The 18,983-nt window shown below is 45.1% G+C and overlaps 1 protein-coding gene across 5 annotated transcripts in view; it reads right to left on the reverse strand.

The window, feature by feature from the left end:
- Window positions 1-18,983, reverse strand: part of SMURF1 (SMAD specific E3 ubiquitin protein ligase 1) — a 101,729-nt gene that overhangs the window by 3,594 nt on the left and 79,152 nt on the right. For 3 of the 5 annotated variants that reach the window (XM_081036082.1, XM_081036081.1, XM_081036079.1), the window contains 8 exons: window positions 18,593-18,791; window positions 16,866-16,969; window positions 8,834-8,948; window positions 7,440-7,618; window positions 5,634-5,771; window positions 4,719-4,839; window positions 3,107-3,308; window positions 1,467-1,551 (listed from right to left, as the gene is read on the reverse strand). In XM_081036082.1, coding sequence (XP_080892208.1) covers window positions 1,467-1,551; window positions 3,107-3,308; window positions 4,719-4,839; window positions 5,634-5,771; window positions 7,440-7,618; window positions 8,834-8,948; window positions 16,866-16,969; window positions 18,593-18,791 — 1,143 coding nt within the window. The remainder of the gene's footprint in view (window positions 1-1,466; window positions 1,552-3,106; window positions 3,309-4,718; window positions 4,840-5,633; window positions 5,772-7,439; window positions 7,619-8,833; window positions 8,949-16,865; window positions 16,970-18,592; window positions 18,792-18,983) is intronic. The other 2 variants (XM_081036083.1, XM_081036080.1) reach the window with 1 other exon arrangement.

An 18,983-nucleotide genomic window follows, 5' to 3' on the forward strand; every position in this document is an offset into this window, starting at 1 on the left:
ACAACCCAGACTGGCCGGCAGTCAAATTGCCACTAATAATTTACTGTATGTCGGTCTATTCCTCTGTGACTTGATCTGAGATCAAAATGGGGCAGCCTGGAAAATCCCCTGCAAAACCAGAAACTGTATCTCAAAACTAATAAAATGTCAAATCCCTGCTAGATGAAATGAATCTTAAATTTCGGACTCAGTATTTCCATGGGGAAATTCATTTCCAGTGACTGTGCAAGGAAAAAGACACTCTCTAAGAAGCTATTATCTCAACAAATCAAAAAATACAAAATTGTGACCCAGAGGACACAGTGTGGCCTATTGAATTACTAGGGATTAGGCAACTAAGGATGGTTTTTGTTAAGGACTCGGGCTAAATGGTATTGCAGTCTTTTTTCAGGAGCATTAGCATAGGGGGAGATTTTCCATATCTGTTTTATTCTAGGCACTAAACTAGGAAAGGACAAAAACCTAAGAGGAGGGGGTGTGTGCACACAGCACCATTCCTGCAGCGCCAGGCGAGGGGCAGCGCTCTGGACGCCCCCACAGTCCCGCAAACAGCTTTCACAGCCTTTCACACATGTGCAAACCCCAGTTAGCCTATGTAGTAACTTGCCCAAAGTCACATATCAGAGGGTGTCCAGGCCAGCATCTGCACCCCCTGTCCTCGGCTTACATTACATCACAATGCTTCTCGGCAATATGTGGGACTGGTTCTCCTGAACTACAGGTGACTGTTCTCAATAAATTGTTCTGAGACGAAGTGTATGTAAGTGATTTGATTTTTAAACCACAAAGGAAATAATCCACTACAGATACCGTGTTTCCCCGAAAATAAGACCTACCCTGAAAATAAATCCCAGTTAAGATCGCCAGCCAGACGGGCGCATTTAGTACGTTATGAGGATGTTCCAGAAGAAGATGACATGACTGTATTTGAATAAATGTAGACTGTATGTGAAAAGAATAAGACAACCCTGAAAATATGCCCCAATGCCTCTTTTGGAGCAAAAATTAATATGAGACCTGGTCTTATTTTCGGGGGAAACATGGTATTAAGTTGAAATTTAGGGAGGATGTATTTTTCAAAATAGGCAAGGTGCATCTGTCACACGCAAAGTTGAGGGGACAGTGGGGCCCCAGGAAGGTCAGATAAAGTGAAGACCAGTAACTCCCACTTAAAACTACAACTTGTCCCACTGACAGGTACACGTGTGCGCTCAGGCAGATGTGCAGACGAGCCCATGGGAGTGGCAGCCAACACCAATCACATCCCACAAAACTGGTTTCATGGAAGAGACTTCTGATAACCCTTACATGTGACACGCTGCCCAGTGCTTGTCCCATTTGACACTGGTGCCATTGCCAGTTGTTACTTGGAACTCTGCATAAACGAGACAGCTTAGAAAGTCGCGTGAGGGAACACACGCTGCAGAAGCTCCCAGGGGATGGCTCCTGCACAGCCCTTTGCTTACCAGGTGTGGGCCTTCGGTAGGTTGTCTGTGTTGGCGTCGATCAGGTGGATGGTGAACAGCCGGGGCCCTGCCGCGCCTGTAGAACCTTACAAGACAACATTCTAGTTAATGCACTTCAGAGGCTGGGCCTGCGCCCCACTGCTGACCACACCCTCTGCCCAACACCCAGGCGGGCTGTCCCGCCAGAGGGTCACGGAGTTGCCATGGCAACAGGAGCTTCTGCCTGGCCATCAAGTGACGAATCAGACATTTAGAAAGTCCCTGGCGCGGAGCAGACTCATGAGCAATGGCCTGTGCCCCTGACCATGAGCTGCCTCCAGTGGAGGTGTCTGCAGGTAGAATCCTTAAATCATCAGGGATTTTCTTTTAATAGAAATGTTTAGCAAGCAGGCCCACGGTTGACAGAGGACAGCAGTAATAAAAGAAAAGCAGGATATAGTCATAAAATATCTTCAGGGAGAGGTATGATGGAAAAAGAAACAGACACAAACACCTAGAACCAAAGCCCAAGGAAATGGAAATAACTTCTCTCAAAGAAGTGGTTAAAATAAGAAAAAGTCTACAGAGAATGTTCTATACGTGAAATATCTCTGTTCTCAGTATTAACATGCAAAGTTCAATTTACTAAATTTCAATATATTACTATTCTTCCTTACTCCTTCTGGCTATCAAGGTTATCAAGTGACAAAAATCTGAAACTGTACAAGTCACAGGGCTGGGGAGAAGCCTGTGAGGACTTTCCCAGCTGACTAGCTGTGGCTGACCTTGAGCCTCTCTGATCTCCTGGTGAGGCACAAAGTCTTCAGCATCTATAGACTTCCAACCGCCACTCCAGACCTGGGTGAGCCAGGGACCCAGTCAGAGCTGGAAGGCATGAGAGCGCACGTGGGTACCTAACTGGACAGTGTAGCCTGTCAGGCAGCCCCTGTATAGATGAGGAAACTGAAGGCCAGGGAGGACCTCTGGAGCTAATGACCCACATGGTAGCAATAGACTGGGTCTTTTGATTCAGGAGGGAGGGGCCTGACCTAAGTATCTACAAATGAATCCATAGTACACTTTAAAAACTCTGATTTCTTTCGCAAAAGCTTGTTATTTGTACCCTCCTTTGTCAACCAATTCTATAGGAAGAGACACACTGGGCTCCAGTGGGTCCTTCCTTGTTCAGATCATTCCAGACTCAGCTCCGAGTGGACATCAGGCTGGTCAGCACCCGCCACGGCTGCTGCCAAGTGACGTCCACCTGCTGATTCTGGCTGCAGAAACACTAGGAGGGGTGGGTGTGACAGGAGGCTGGATTTTGTTCTGCTGATATCCTCTCCTACACTTTTATATTTACAGACACTTTCTTTCAACTTGGGCAAAGGATAGCAGAGCCTTGAGGACTGGGAGCTGGGAGAGATAACGACAACCAAGTGACCATCACCTTTATGGGGGAAAAGGGTCTCTATGGCCAGTGAGAGTCAGAGGCCCCTCTGCCAGGTGAGCACTGCGTGGTGATGAAAGCGCATGTCACGTTGCTTTCTAGGCGTTTCAGGAAGACCACCCCCCCACATTCCCGTTCTCCCCGCTCTGGCCCAGTGGAGAAGACGCCCAGTGTAGATGCCCTGTGCCAGTGGCCCCGCCCCCACGTCAGTCACCTTGCAAGGCCTTGAAGCCTTGGAGTGGGACTCGGGTGGATCCTGTCACAAACTGCAGGAGCCTGGCCCTCCTCTCCTCGTCGAAGGTCTCCACAGCCTGCCAGAACCACCTGACGACGCTGCTGTCGGCTGCGCAGTGCTTCAGCCGGGTGTTAGCCTTCCAGTCGTTCAAATCTATCTTATCCAGGCCGCCTATGATCAGCTGTGAAGGGTTCATAGGCAGTTACTTCTCGGATGTGTAAACCAGTGTCATGACATGCCTCCCAGGTCTCCAGTACGTGACAGGAGCTAAAAACGTGGTCCCAGAGCAAAGTAGCAGCTATGTCCAAATAAACTAGACACACATTTAAATAAGAAGGCAAGCAAGCAGTACGCCTGAAGCACAACGCCTGGCTTTCTGCCACCTCAGGCTGGTTTCCAACCCCTAGGACTGTGGTACACAGACACTGACGGGTCATTTTCTGCCACCAAGTTTGTGTTTGTGTTTTTGCACCACATTGTGTGGATGGAAGAACCACCGGCAAGACTGCATGGAGCCGAGTGTAAAACGGGGCCACGCACATCACAGGAACCTCACACGACAATGATGTGTGGAATTTAAAATCTGAAGAGAGGGGTGGCCAGATGGTTCAGTTGGTTAAAGCGCGAGCTCTTAACAAGGTTGCTGGTTCGATTCCCACATGGGCCAGTGAACTGCACCCTCCACAACTAGATTGAAAACAAAGGCTTGAGCTTGGAGCTCAGCCACCGGTGGGCGACCAGTTTACTCAGTGGTTAGAGTGTGTATGCATAACACCAAGGTTGCTGGTTCGATTCCCACGGATCAGTGAGCTGTGCCCTCCACAATTGGATTGAAAAACAAAAACAACAACTTGACTTGGAGCTGAGCTGCACACCCCCACAACTAGATTGAAAAAAAATAAAATAACTTGACATCCTGGAAAAACACACTGTTCCCTAATATTCCTTCCCCTCCCCCCAAAAAAGAAATCTGAAGAGAAGGGAATGAAGCAGGAGTTACATGCTGGTTTCTGCAACTTGCTTAAAAAGTTCCCTCTGGAGAGCTACTGTCCCACCCAAGGGAGGCTCCGCTTGGCTCAAGCTCTCGCATCTCACTGGTGGCGGAAAGACTGAGAACAATTTTAAAGGCTTGAGCTATCTGGCACCAAATAGATGGATAGGAGGTGAATGCCTCATTGTTCAAGTACGTGAAGTGTGATTAGAGAAAACAGTAATACTTTGTTCAGAGTCTAGTAAGTGCAGAATAAGAACAGCAAGTTGACATTGGGGGAAAGGCTGGCAATATACGAGATAATTTCCTCGATCTGAGGTGACTACACAGGACAGGGTCAGGAATCCCCACTGCTAGAGATCCTGAAAAATACGATCAGCCACAAACCACCCTGAATAAGGTCCCCAGAATTATCTGGATTCACCGATGCCAAGTAGACGCCTGGCCTTGTCATAAACTGGCTCAAACCTCCTCGACCCCCGTCTCACTCCAGCCCTGACTCTATTCTGGGAGCCCCGACAGACCCCCACGCCCGTGAGGAATCACTGCAAGCCTCAGGGCCCTTTAAGGAAAGCCTGACTCAGCACGCTGAGCACGTACCTCGAGTTCCTTCTGGTCAAAAGGCTTCAATAAGTGTTGAGGAATGAGCTCATTAAACCCTTTCTGAAGAGCTAAGAATTGGGCTTCAATTCCTCTCATAAATCTCCAATTTACATATAACCTGAAAGAAAAATTCACAAGTTGGAAGCAGTACCAACAGTTCATGAAAAAAGTTTTTCTCCATTAGCAGGTTCTGACATCTGTCTGCTGAATCCAATGCCCTGCCCGCCCAGCCGCCCGGAGGTGGGAGGAAAACCCACAAGTTGGTAACACCTAGCCTAAGGATCAGGTTAAAATAAACCAGCTCATGCCCTTATATCTTCTGATTCACTGCTAGAAATAGCAGTAGGGTTTAACCTGACCTGTCCCAACAACTGCTACAATTTAAAAATGTATTTGAAACTAAAATACAGGATGCTGTGAGAACTACATACCAGTTGGGCAGCCTGAGCACACGGAGGTGTCCTTGTTTCTAAATCTCCACTCTAAGTGACTAGTCATTTATTGGCTGTGATTAAGAAGTGGGAAAACAGACTACAATGAGTAGACTTCCTGGAGACTGGGCTCAAGGAAACGTCTAGGTTTCCTTCTCTCTCCTACGCTCTGGCAGCTTCGGACGGATCTGGGACTTTCACTTGAAAGTCCTTCCCCCACCTGGGCTCTGGGGTCAGTCTCCCTCCGCCAGGTCAGGCCTGGTCGCATCTGCGCTCCTCCCCGCAGACCTGCCCCTGCTGAACCTAACAGCTTCTGGACGTCTCTTCTGTAATGTGCTTCTGATCACAAGTGCTGGCGGGGACAGGCAAATCTCACGCAGCAAGTGAGTCCCACAGTCCATGAACTCAGCCGTGCCCAGACGGCCCTGGGCACCTGGGTGTCTGTCCCCACTGGCAACCACCAGGTTCCCCAGAGCATTACCGGACATATTCTTTCTTGTTCTCCTCCGTGACAGGAACATTTCTGCCGTTGGGCTTCAGTTCATGCTGAAGAATCCTCCCGAAAGCGTTGTGCTCCACACAGAAGGTGTGGTCCAGCACGGGGGTGATATCGTTCTCTCTGGCAAAGTCAGGACAGAAGACAGATGTCAGTTAGAGTTTTGCCGCCACATGGTAGTGAATGGAATGTTAAGTGGAACAATGCAGTAGGAAGAGAGAGCAAGTGAGCATTTACTGACTGCCAGACCAGAGAGGACAGGAGAGCCTCAAGTGGACACAGCTCGAGTGAGGGCAGGAGGGTGTGGGTGCTGGACGAAGCCCCGGTTCTAGATGTGTCCCGGACTCGGTTTTCTCATTCACAGGAGGGTGACAGTACCTCTACCATTCTATGATTTTATAAGATACCTGGTTGCTTTGTAAACTGAGTCTTGAGCAGAAAGGAGGGAATCGCGAGGAGGAACTGAGTCAAAACTAATCAACCTGCACGAAGCCATATTAAGAAAAAAATCACTCCCCCTTTTTAAGGCAGCCTTTTCAAGTGCATCAGTTTTTCAAACAAAGAAGCACTTGAAAATTAAAACTGGCTTCTTAATATGCCATATTTTTGGAAACAGAGTAAAAGATTTCCTACAGGATGGAGACCCTAACCCCCACAGGCTACCTATTTCAAGTTGGGACATGTGAAATGAGGATGACCAGCACATAGGACAAAATCGAGAGGCCTGACTCCCGTTCAGCTCATCAGCTTGTCCTCCCTTTGCCAGAGCCTGATCTGTCATCCCTGTGAAACCGGTCCCTGCACAAGGACCACGACACCTACTACACCGTGGGAACGCCATGGAACTGTGCCTGCTGCTTTTACGAGAGTGTTCAGGATATTCTAAGCCAAGGTGACTAAATAGTAATTTTTTTAAAAAAAGATTTTATTGGGGAAGGGGAACAGGACTTTATTGGGGAACAGTAACTTCCAGGACTTTTTTCCAAGTCAAGTTGTTGTCCTTTCAGTCTTAGTTGTGGAGGGCCCAGCTCAGCTCCAGGTCCAGTTGCCGTTGCTACTTGCAGGGGGCGCAGCCCACCATCCTTTGCAGGAGTCGACCGGGCAACCTTGTGGTTGAGAGGACGCGCTCCAACCAACTGAGCCATCCGGGAGCTCAGTGGCAGCTCAGCTCAAGGTGCCGTGTTCAATCTTAGTTGCAGGGGGCAGAGCCCACCATCCCTTGCGGGACTCGAGGAGTTGAACCGGCAACCCTGTGGTTGAGAGCCCACTGGCCCATGTGGGAATCGAACCGGCAGCCTTTGTAGTTAGGAGCACGGAGCTCTAACCGCTTGAGCCACCGGGCCGGCCCAATAGTAATTTTGTTTTGATATTTTCTTATATCCAAGCATTTGACACTAGATGCTTTGATACTAATTTTGTTTTTGATACTTTCCCTCTAGCGATTAACTGGTGACGCCTTAGAGTGTCGAAAATCAAACCACCACCAGGCCTGGGGTTTAATATTTGTGATCATACATTAATCATTCAAGGAAATAACAAAAGAAACAGTCCATGAAAAGAAACTAGCCAAATATCATGAGGAAAATAAGTCAATTAAGTTTTTTTTTTTTTTGGTTAAATCTACTTTTATATTTCTGGTGACAAACAATAGTTTGTTTATATCTCCTCCAATTTCACACCCATCTCCAAAATATATACACATGCATACACAGAACAAATGTATATGGCATATACTAAGAAGGGGGGCTACATATTAATTTCCGATTGACTGAGCAGTGAGTCGATACTTACAGAATCCACACTAAGCTCTTATGTAGTTCTGGGTCCACCGATTCCAAATCAGAGAGCTGGATGGGTTTCCCCAGTAGCTGCTTGTAGAAGGGAACTGTGAAACCCCCGTTTATGTAGTGTCCATGAAACACCGCCAGACCCATGATCCGACCCACAAAATGGAAATAAGACAAATGGTCCTGTAGGGGGAGCCAGAGAACATGAATTCATTAGCTAAACGACAGGCCAAAGTGTAGCTTGGGATTTCTCCAGCTTCTAGGGAGAACGGTCCCACAGGCAACCAGACACTGAATCAGTTACTCACAGGCTGTACTCGTGGCCAAATGAAAGAAGGCTGCTTAGTCAAAATTTTGAGCATGTCTTTTGTATAGATCGTCTGAACATTTTATTTGCTGTTAGTTCAAACACCTTTTCCTCAGAATGGCTACATAATTTGTGGGACCCAGTGCAAAATGAAAATGCAGAACCCCTTATTCAAAAATTAAGAATTTCAACATGGCGACAGCAGAGAGTCAAACCAAGCACAGGTCCTTCTGAGTGCCCACCCTGGAAGCTGGCCCTGCTTCTCCTTCCCATTGTACTAAAAAGAAATAAAGAGCAAGGGGCAATTCCCTTCTTCCTCTGCCACCCCTCCCCCAAGAAAGAGGAAGAGAAGAAATCTAAAAAAGGAACACAGGAAAATAAATATGAAAATCGAAGTATAAGAAGAACCAACCATTCTAAAACCCAAGCTGTTCTGGTTTTTAACTAAAAAGGGAACCTCACATTTCTACATTCAGGTTGGAATCATAATCAGAGAATTAATGAAAACCTGGTTTCCATGTTGGGAAAAGGTTTGGTCACATCTGAACGCTTGCGGTCGAGCTGGTCCGTAACATGGCCCCAGAGGCCGTGGGCCCCACAGAAAGAGTCTTATACTCACCCACTGCCCAGCCCTGGGTCAGAAGCTCACTCTGCACTTATTTCCTCATCTCTAAAACAAGCAGCGAACAGTGTTTGCAGCAATGGCCAAAAGGCCAATTACGGAAATATTCCAATTTTGACTGGGAGGAGGATGGACTTTGTAACCCGCTCACTTCTTAGAATGACACTGTCAATAAACACGGTCATCATAGCAGAGTTCCCTCAAGTGGCAATAAAACGCTTTGAGTACATGAGCAGCTCAATGTCTGCCTTGTTCTCCTTGAAAACAACATACCCAAAGGTCCCAGTCACTAGAAATACAGGATTGAAATCATCCCTCTTAATCCAGTTCTCACTCTAGTTTTCAATGTTCTAGTTACCACAGACCTTAAGTTGACGGTGAATAAACCAAAAATTGAGACTGAAGCTGAAAATCCACTAAAAAACTTCTCCAGCTTAAATGCCCTACCTTTTTATTCAACAATACTTACAGGGTTGATTGAAGAATCTGGGTTGATTTGTAACATGTAAATATTGTCTGTAGAATACTGGAAGAGTCCATAATAGGGATTCAACATTTCATGGCACAATAAATAAAGCCATTCCCTAGGAACAAAGGAAGAAGAGAAACATTTTATATGTGTTAAAATATCTATTTAGATCTTAACAAAAGGACTGTACCGCTGTGTCCTGGAAAGCCAAACTGGTAAGAGTACCTGGCTGGGAGTGAATGTGATTTGTACAGATAGGGAAAATAAGTCTAAAGAAGTAAAAACTTGCTTCCAGTAGCATCACAAATGGCTTTTCTGGCCAAAATGCCAACCACAACTCAAGCTGAGAAACAACTGTGGCTGACGAGAATCAGCAGCACCTTAAAAGTACAGCATTCTCAGCAGTCCGTTTGGTGTTCTTGGCCCAGCTGAGGTTTACTCTGCTAGTTTGCAAAGATGGAAACCTCAGGTGATGAGTAGCGACCGATGGCTCAGTGGGTTGGAGCTCGAGCTCTCAACAACAAGGTTTCTGGTTCAATTCCCACTTGGGATGGTGTGCTGCACCCCCGGCAACTAAGATTGAAAACGGAGACTGGACGTGGAGCTGAGCTGCGCCCTCCACAACTAGACTGAAGGACAACGACCTGGAGCTGATGGGCCCTGGAGAAACACACTGTTCCCCAATATGCTCCAATTTAAAAACACACACAAAAAAACGCATTTTAGGCGATGATGTTAATGATGTGTTAGTAACTAACAGAAGTGCAGTAAAAAGCAATATGATCTTTCTCTTATTTAAAAAGCGTGTGCACACACAGACACAAAACAGAAAATCCATATGCAGAGCACAGAAAAGACAGGAAGACTCACTAACATGTTGACAATAGTTAACTGCAGAATCACATTCTGGGGCATTTTCATGTTTTTCTTTTGCTTCTTTCTAGTTTTTAAGTTTCTGATCAATTGTAACATGTAATAATGTTTAAATAAGGAGAAAACATTTCGCAGTCTGGGGAGGCAGGGGTTGTTTAAAACTATCTTCTGCCCTTCATGAAGTTTCTGTCATGTTCAATTCTTATTTTTTGCCATTAACATTTATCATTTCTGTAATTTAAAAAACTAGTTTAAAGCTTAAAAATATGTTAAGAGTTTTAAAATCTGGGTGGGGTGCATAAGAATGAATTATTTTCTGAATTCCTTTGAATCAGTTCCTTATTAAAAAAAAAACAAATCATAAACAAATTTAAAAAGCGCTCTAAATAGAATCTGTATGATTCGATTGCTATGTATGGCCAGGTTGTGACAAGCCCACGTATGGGACAACCTCACACAAATACCTACGGAAGTTCTACACATAACTTTTTAATTCTTTCTATTCAAACTCCTTTCAAATGGATAAATCTCACTAAAATAACAGCTTCAAATTTTCTTCTGGAATTCCTTACTCTTTCAAATAGAAAAGATAGAGAATTGAGAAAGAATAGAAAAAGGATAAGCACAAACGCAAGTATCTATGAAAATTGTAAGAATAACCAAAAAATTATCAGGCCCATAACAAAGTTGTGTGTCGAACTCCAAAGAACAGAAAGGAACTGCCAGAGAGATGAGATTATAAATCTTATAAAGTCTACTGACTAGAAAGGCAAAATTTCCCAGTGATAGTACTTTGATTCATTCCTAAGTTTTGGAGTTTGAATTTGAGAAGAATCATTTTCACAAAAACTAAGGACAGGAAGTGATTAAAATGCAAGCAAACATTCTGACCAAGCTGTAGACAAGGTAAAGAGGCCTATTAGGAATGTTCTGGAAGTGTAAGGGAAGAGCTATCTATATAGGCAAAAGAGAGAACGGAAGTGGTCCAGAACCAAACACTGGGAAAATGAGTGTAGACTGATTCTCATCGATAATGAATATACACATACACGTATATGTAATTGAAGTCTCTCCCTCACGTCTATATAGGTATGATCCCATTTAGACCTGGGGTAGAATCTGAGAGGTGAAATAACAATGCAAGATCAAATTGGAGGTGGCAGAACAAGGACTCACAGCTCTTTCCATTACAGCACCACGTCAATCCAGGGAGCTACACAAACATTTATCTGCACGTGGAAGACTTGATAACTGGAAAATGCATAAGAACACAACTCCTTCCAAACTCAGCCAAGCTATTCACATGCATGCCTAGGAATACAGAATACCAGCCATGCAAAGGAATAACGGTAAATTGAAACAGTTTGAGATACTGAACTCTAGAGACATCTTGAGACTATAGGAAATAGCACAGACGAGAAAGTAGTGATTTGATTTGAATTGTTAGGACAAATATGAATGACTAAATGGCAAGACTCTCACCTAAAAAGGGGGACAGAGAGCCTAAGCCTCTTGTCAGGAAATAGAATTAGTGTCATCAAGAGCATACAGAGAACTTACATTTGCGACAAGAAAGATGGTTTCTAGAATCAAGAGGGAGAAGATCAAGGAAGAAACTTGGAACAACTGTGAAAGGAACATATTTCCTGTGGGGAGGCAATACCAATGTGAACTCAGGAAAACGCAGGCTTTTCCGGACACTTATCCAGAGGGAGTCAAGGACAAGTTGGAGGGGGGAGGGTAAGATAAAGGAAGAGCCAGAGAAAGGGAAGGAGTTAGTGGGATGGTTCTGTGCTAGGACCAGAGGGCATGTGGTGACTTTCTTTTATTTATTTATAATTTAATTCAATTTTTATATTAGTTTCAGGTGTACGAAACAACATAATGATTAGACACACCCCTCACAAAATGACAACCCCAAGTCTACTACGCCTCTGACATCATATACAGCTGTTACAGTTCCTATGACTATATTCCCTGTGCTGTACTCCACATCCTGTGACATATATATATATATATACACACACACTGTGTTTCCCTGAAAATAAGACCTAGCTGGATGATCAGTTCTAATTTCTAATGTGTCTTTTGGAACAAAAATTAATATAAGACCCAGTATTATATTATATTACATTATATTATATTATAAGACCCGGTCTTATATTATGCTAAAATAAGACCGGGTCTTATATTAATATTAATTTTTGCTCCAAAAGACACATTCGAGCTGATGGTCCAGCTAGGTCTTATTTTTGGGGAAACAAGGTATATATATATATAGATAGATATATAAATATATGTATATATTAATATATAGATATAGATATGACTATCTATCTATCTATCTATCTATCCACATATACTTTCTTCTTTTTATTTCTTTCCTTTTGGCTGCTGAAATATCCCAACTCTATCCAGAAGCTGAATGAGACCTCATTATAATGCATATCAGAACATAATTTTGCTTGGAAAAACTGCTGTAGGGCTGACAATTTGCCTGTGTTTTCTAAATTGTGAAGATGTGAGGCTCTCCTATCCAGACTTCCCGACAGGGCCATTATTACACATCTTCTTGGGTCCTCCTTTGTAGCACCTACCAGTCTTATGGTTTTATATTTACTTGTGTAATTCTTTGACTGATGCCCGTACCTCATCAGACTGAGAACTCCTTTACATGGGGCATGTGGAGGGTAAAGGGGACCGAGAACGTGTAACTTTGCTCACAGCCATATCCCTACTAGTGCCTAGTAGGGATGTGGTAGAGGATCAATATTTAAGTTAATGAACAAATACGATTCTTACAAGGGCATACAAATTATAGGGGTATTCTCCTTTAAGAAGATTTGGTCATATGATAGACACATTATTTTAATTCTTTCATTTTATATTTTATCACAATGGAATTCAGTGAATAGATATGCTATGGTGATTTGAAAAAGTGTTGAGGCACTGGAAGAGAAGTTGAGGAAATCTCCCACAAGAAGTGTGAGGGGGAAACAGCAAAGATAGAAGATAAAAGCGATGAGAAACATAAAGGATCAACCTAAGGAATCCAAAATCCAAGTTAAAAGGCGTTTCAGAAAGACCAGAGCAAGGACATGGGGGAGAAGAAATGACTGAAAAGTAAAACTCATTCATTCGGCGATGTTTATCGAGATGAGCGCTCGCATGTGTTAGCTGCTCTGTCAAGAACTGGGGACTCAGCCTCCACGGACACAGAGTTCCTGCCCGCAGGCTGTGTGCCCGCTGGAGACGCAGGCAGAGGGAGAAAGTCACCTAGCACACCATGCCAGGCGGGTTAGAGCCTGGGGCGACCTGAGTGAACCGATGGGACAAGCTGTGTGACACCGCGGGGATGATTTCTAGGCCGACGGACACACCTTCTGTGCACCAGGTGGCAGGAGTGGGGGGGAGGGGCAGAGGCAGCGGCCAAGCAGTGTGGGCCAGGCGGTGTAGGCAGGGCAGTCAGGTGGGAGGGGAAGCCTCTGGGGGCTCAGGCACAGGGGAGAGACTCAGCTGAGTTTTTAGAAAGGTCATTCTGGGTGCAACGGCCTGTTGAGATAAGTGAGACAGTAGGCAGGTAAGTAAGCAATCAAGAGCCAGACAGAGGGGAGGGAGGAGGAGGGGGCAGGACTCTCGTCTGAGGGTAGAGCTGCGAGGACCACGCGCTGGACTGGTGCTGAGCCAGAGGAACTGAGTGGGGCCATTAGTGAGGTGGGAAAAAGTAGGGAGGAGCTGGTATGAGAGGGCAAGTCAGAAATTTTGGACTCTTAAGTGGAAGATGCTTTAAAAATATCCAAGCAGGGGTGAGAGGCAGTTGAATAAACAAGTGTGGGGCTGAGGGAGAGGAGTCAGCAGCAGGGATGCCTCTGAGTGCCCTCAGCACGGAGCCAGGGACCTCGGCACACCCACCCAGGGGGGCAGAGGAGGCACGCCGGCGCTCACACGTAAGGAAGAGGGAAGCACCAGCAAGGGGAGCGGGGGGCGAGCAGAGGAAGACCAGGAGTGTGGGGTCGTAGGAGCCAAGTGCAGACAGTGTTTCGAGAAGCAGGGAGAGACCAACTACACCACGTACTGCTGACAGACTAGGCCACAGACGGAGGAGGCAGCACTGGGCTTGGTGAGATGGAGGTCACGGTCACCCTGACACAACGGGCTTCAAAGGGCGTGGAATGGAGTCAAGAGAAAGCGAGGGATGTGGAGGCAGGAATAGGGGTGCACACAGCTCTTCTGAGGGGTTTGCTATAAAGAGAACGGAGAAACAGGGCCATGACTGAGAGTTAAGCATTCTTGAACACATTTGTGTCTGTCCTGGAATTTCTAATTGTTTTTCTTTTTACTTTATTTGCCTTTATTGCCTCCTTAAAGCTTAGACAGGAAAGGGATGCAGTGTCCAGGGAAGTTGTGGGGGCATGTTTGTTTAAGGAGGGAGTTGTTGAAACACATTTGTATATTTGTATGTGGTGAGACTGACCCAAGAAAAAAGGACATTTTGATGAAATGAGATAGATGGGAAGTAACATAGAAGCCAAAGGCCTGGGGTGCCTCATGCAAGGCACGGGTCGCTTTGCTTCAGAAACACCAAGGACCACTCGGGATCATGGCAGGAAAGGCCGAGCCCTGGCTGCAGATACAGGCAGACTGGGTATTGGTGGGGCTGAGCAAAGACTTCAGATTGCTTCTGCTTCCTCAGTAAAGTAGGAAGCAAAGTCAGCAGCTAGATGGAAGTGAGGCTAGAATCTGAGAAGAACAGGAGGGGTGACAAGAGAACTGATACCTTGGGGTTTGTGGCCATCGGTGCAGAGAAAGGCCAGCAGCGTGGAAGTACGTTTGCTCCTCGTCACACTGAGCTGCTCAGGTGAGGCACTGAGCTGCTCAGGTGAGGCACAGAGCCATCTACGATGGGTTAATGCAGAGCTGGGCTTTTGCCAGGTAAGTGCAGCATATGGCAAGAGGAGTGGGTGCTGAGCAGAGGTGCAGGGAGTGACTATGGTGTGATTACGAGTAAGGAGGAAGTGAGGACAGGGGTGGGTGGAAAACAGAAAAAGGTGGTAGAGACTACGGATGCTGCGTGCTCCTGGAGAGGGCCAAGTAACGTGCGGTGGAGACGTGACGAAAACCAGACTGTCACCAGACCATTGTTCAGTGACACTGGGTGCGGGGAGATAGGACCGCAATGCCTTCAAAGTTCTGAATGGAAATGATTTTCTTCCTGGAATCTATAAAAAGCCAAACTATCACTCAAAATGTAAATTAAAAGATATTTTCAGACACAGGATCTTGGAAAATTCACCTCCCACACCATCCTTTCTAAGAAAGGTACTTGAAGATATACTGTAGTAACAGAAGGTCGCAAACCAAGAAAAGAGGAAGGTATAAGGTTCACAAAACACGGCTCTGACCCAGGAAAGCAGCGAAGTCCCATGATGACAACTGTGCAAAAGGCCTGGAGAATCATCAGGCAGATGGGACAGTATCCACGAGGGAGACTTGGTGGGGGATGGGGGAAAAGTAATGGCAAAAGTAATTTAATGGGGTGGTAAAGACAAAGCCTAGTTTAAAAAGGAGAAATTCTTTGAAAAACTTGTTCAAAAGGATAAAATAAATTATAGACTACCAGAGAATATTTACATTGCCACAACAGTATAAACAATGTATTGGTTTTCAACTCTTAAAAACAATAGGCAAGGGCGGCTGGACGGCTCAGTTGGTTAGAGTGTGAGCTCTGAACAACAGTGTTGCCAGTTTGATTCCCACATGGGCCAGTGAGCTGTGCCCTCCACAACTAGATTGAAGACAATGAGCTGCCAGCCGGAGGGGCAGCCGGATGGCTGTGTTGGTTGGAGTGTGAGCTCTTAACAACAAAGTTGCTGGTTCAATTCCCGCATGGGATGGTGGGCTGCGCCACCTGAAACTAAGATTGAAAATGGCGACTGGACTTGGAGCTGAGCAGCCCTGGAGAAACACATTGTTCCCCAATATTCCCCAATTTTTAAAAAAAATAAGTTAAAAAAAAAAAGGCAGACAAGCATAGGAGACTTGCTTAATTTTAGATACAGAACACAATATAAGTCTTCAACCTTGACAATACACAAGTAATATTACAGATGACAGAATGTCAGAGGGAAACCGAAGGAATGCAGAAGGGGAAGTCACGAGTATTACTACCCTTTTCTTATGAAAAAGAGAAGACAAAAGATAATGTCTCCAGTTGACCAACCAGAAAATAATGGTGAAAACACCTTACGCAAAGTCACAAAGACAATGATAGGAGATCTAAACATCCTGACGTTACTAAACTGGGAAGTGAGAGTCTTAAATTAGACCCTCACCACAATCATTATTCAGTCTGTCTGTGTCTATGACCATAAATCATGAAATCAATAGATAATATCTCAATTTAATCGATTCGATGACAGAAAGATACCTATTAGAAGAAACAGTTAAAAGAGCAAAAACGCAGTTATGTCGAAGGTGAAAGAGGTAGGATAGTAAATACCATATTTCCCTGAAAATAAGACCTAGCCGGACCATCAGCTTTAATGCATCTTTTGGAGCAAAAATTAGTCTAAGACCCGGTCTTGTATTAAAATAAGACTGGGTCTTATGTATATTAATTTTTGCTCCAAAAGACTTATTAGAGCTGATGGTCTGGCTAGGTCTGATTTTCGGGGAAACACAGTAGTAGCTTTTCATTATTATATTCTATTTAAAAAATCATTGGCATGAATTATTTTGAACAAAATGTCATTTTACAAAATTCCTTTGACACAAATGCAACTTACATGCCCAGCGCCCACGCCCGGAAATCCTCTAATGAGACAAGCAAGGCCGCCTCCCTGATTAATTTCAGGAGCACGTCCTTCAGGGTTCAGGTTCAGTCATGTCAGATGAAGAAGGGGGAAAGTTTAAAAGTTTAATTCTCACTTTATACAATGGAAATTAATGGTGAGGACCACGTACATTCCGATAGGTTATGGCGAGATGCTAGTGCGCACATGCTCTGAGGTTTTCTTATTCTAAGAAAGCTCACTGAAGGCAGCGCTTCAAGTCCTGACTGTTCCAAGCCAAGCACCAGAAAGTGACAACTTCTCTCTGTAAGTATCACGTTTATGCTAAAGTCTGTGCAGCGGAAAGGGTGAATAAATTAGCACCTCACCTTGCCACTCCACCATAATCCAGACCTTCTTCCCCACGGAATTTCACCATTAGTCGTTTTTTCAAGTCTTTCGGTCGCATCTTCATTATCTGGCGATAAGACTCCTACGTATGAAAATTACAGTTTCAGATAAGAACTTTTCTTATTCTTCAAGTTATAAAAAGATGAAAAGTTACTGATTATGGAGCCAGATTCAACATAAGCATTCATTCAAATCTGAGTTCTACCTGGCCCCTGTGCAGAATGTTTATTTGGCTTCTAGTACATTCTGCTTCCACCATCTTTTCTCCCACTGTTTCTCGCTCAGAAAGCACAACAAAACAATCATGTGCCAGATAATACTGTACCTAAAGGAAACACATATTCACTTTTCAGCACAACCACTAATGACTTAAGAACAAATGTCCTCAGCAGAGTTGATTTTCTCTACACAAATTAATTTCAATGTATACTATAAACACTTTATATATTTTAACCCAAATGAAGATGTCACTAGAAAGTCTGAATATTAAAACAATTCTGAGCCTGTATTTATATCTCAAGTGAAAAATCACACGACTCTCACTGAGTCACAAAGCAAAAACGGGTTTACGTGAGATAAAGTACCTCATCCAAAACATAGAAAACCTGTGGTCAGCCTGATATTCCCTCACATTCAGCATTTTGAGTGGGACTAGCTAAGTGTTTGTAGATATGTTCAGTGATAAGGCACTTAAGAATCTTTTCATGCTTTAAATTTAATGTAATTCAAACTCTACCATCCCGAGTGGGAAAGAGGAGGTTGAGTGGAAATGATCCAGCAGCAAAATGTCAATAATTCAGCTTTTTTCTAACCCTGGCAACCATTTAAGATGCTCAGTGGGCAAAAGTGGGCACTTCAGCTGACCCACTCGTCCAACAGTGGCTGCGCACCAGCATCAAGCTCGGCCCCGGGCGCTTCTTTGGTGCCTTCCGCTGTTCTCGGGGTGCTGGGCTCCCTGCAGTGGCATCTGCGGCCTCTCGGGCTGCAGGAATGTGTTCAGTTCTCACCCTGTCTCATTTGGTCACGTCTGCCAGTGATGCCACAAGGCAGGTGGGCTATGGCCCAAACACAGGTGAGATGCCACCTTATGATCATCTTCCTTGAGAAAAGGGCCCTGTCTACAAGAGGGCCCTGCCTATTTAGGGACCCTGATCCTGTCAGGGGGCTGGGTAATGGACAGAACCCTTCCCAGGAGCCATCTGATCTTCCTATTTCCAGAAGAGACAACAAGATGGCTACTCGGCCACTCAGCATCTCTGAGAAGGCAGTGCCATCGGACCAAGTTCCATACGAGGACATAGCAGGAGTGACTGGTGCAGACCACAGAGATATATAAAGTGTGTACTGCGGAAAGGGGGTTACAATGCTCAGTTCCTCTTTCTGCATAATCCTCTAGATTTTCACCTCAGAAGTCATCTCAGTTTTTACATTGTTATCACAGGAGGAAATGCAGTTTCCTCTCTCTACATGGGCACTGCTCCTGATAAATGCCTGCATTTTACGGAGTAATAAAATCAATACCTGAAACAGCAACCAGAAAGAGGAGCTTGCTGAAACGCAGAAATCGCTTGCACAGCAGTCCCCTGAGAGCACCCCCTTAAAACCAAGGAGGTTACTGGGGGGCCATTCCTTTGGCTGAATTGCCCTGTTTACTAACATGCATGCAGAGACTGTGCCTGATTGTTAGTTGCACTAAGTTGCATACCTCAAATATTTCTTCTCTGGACACTTCGATGCGGCAATGACCGGCCTGGGGTTGCTGAAGTGAAAGTTCGTGTCTGAGGACCTTCAGTTTCTGGACTAAATCCCTTTCGTATCTTTGGGCGGGAAGCTCCTCATCTTCCACAGAGCCCTCACTGGGCAATGGCAGCGGCTGGCTGGGCTCCTTTAGTTGGCACTGGTGACTTGAAAAGGACAGAAGCATCAAAGTCACTCCACAAGCAGCGGTCAAGGGAGCTGCAAGCGATGCCCCCCACACCAAGGGGCCAAGAAGAGAGCTCATTACACAGAACTTCAAGCAGACACTTTTTCTCTGATGACATGGCCGTGTAAAAATTGCTGGTGGCCACCATTAGCCTAAATATAGGTCTCAGATA

Source organism: Rhinolophus hipposideros (genome assembly GCF_964194185.1).
Source record: "Rhinolophus hipposideros genome assembly, chromosome: 23".
Classification (NCBI taxonomy): Eukaryota; Metazoa; Chordata; class Mammalia; order Chiroptera; family Rhinolophidae; genus Rhinolophus; species Rhinolophus hipposideros.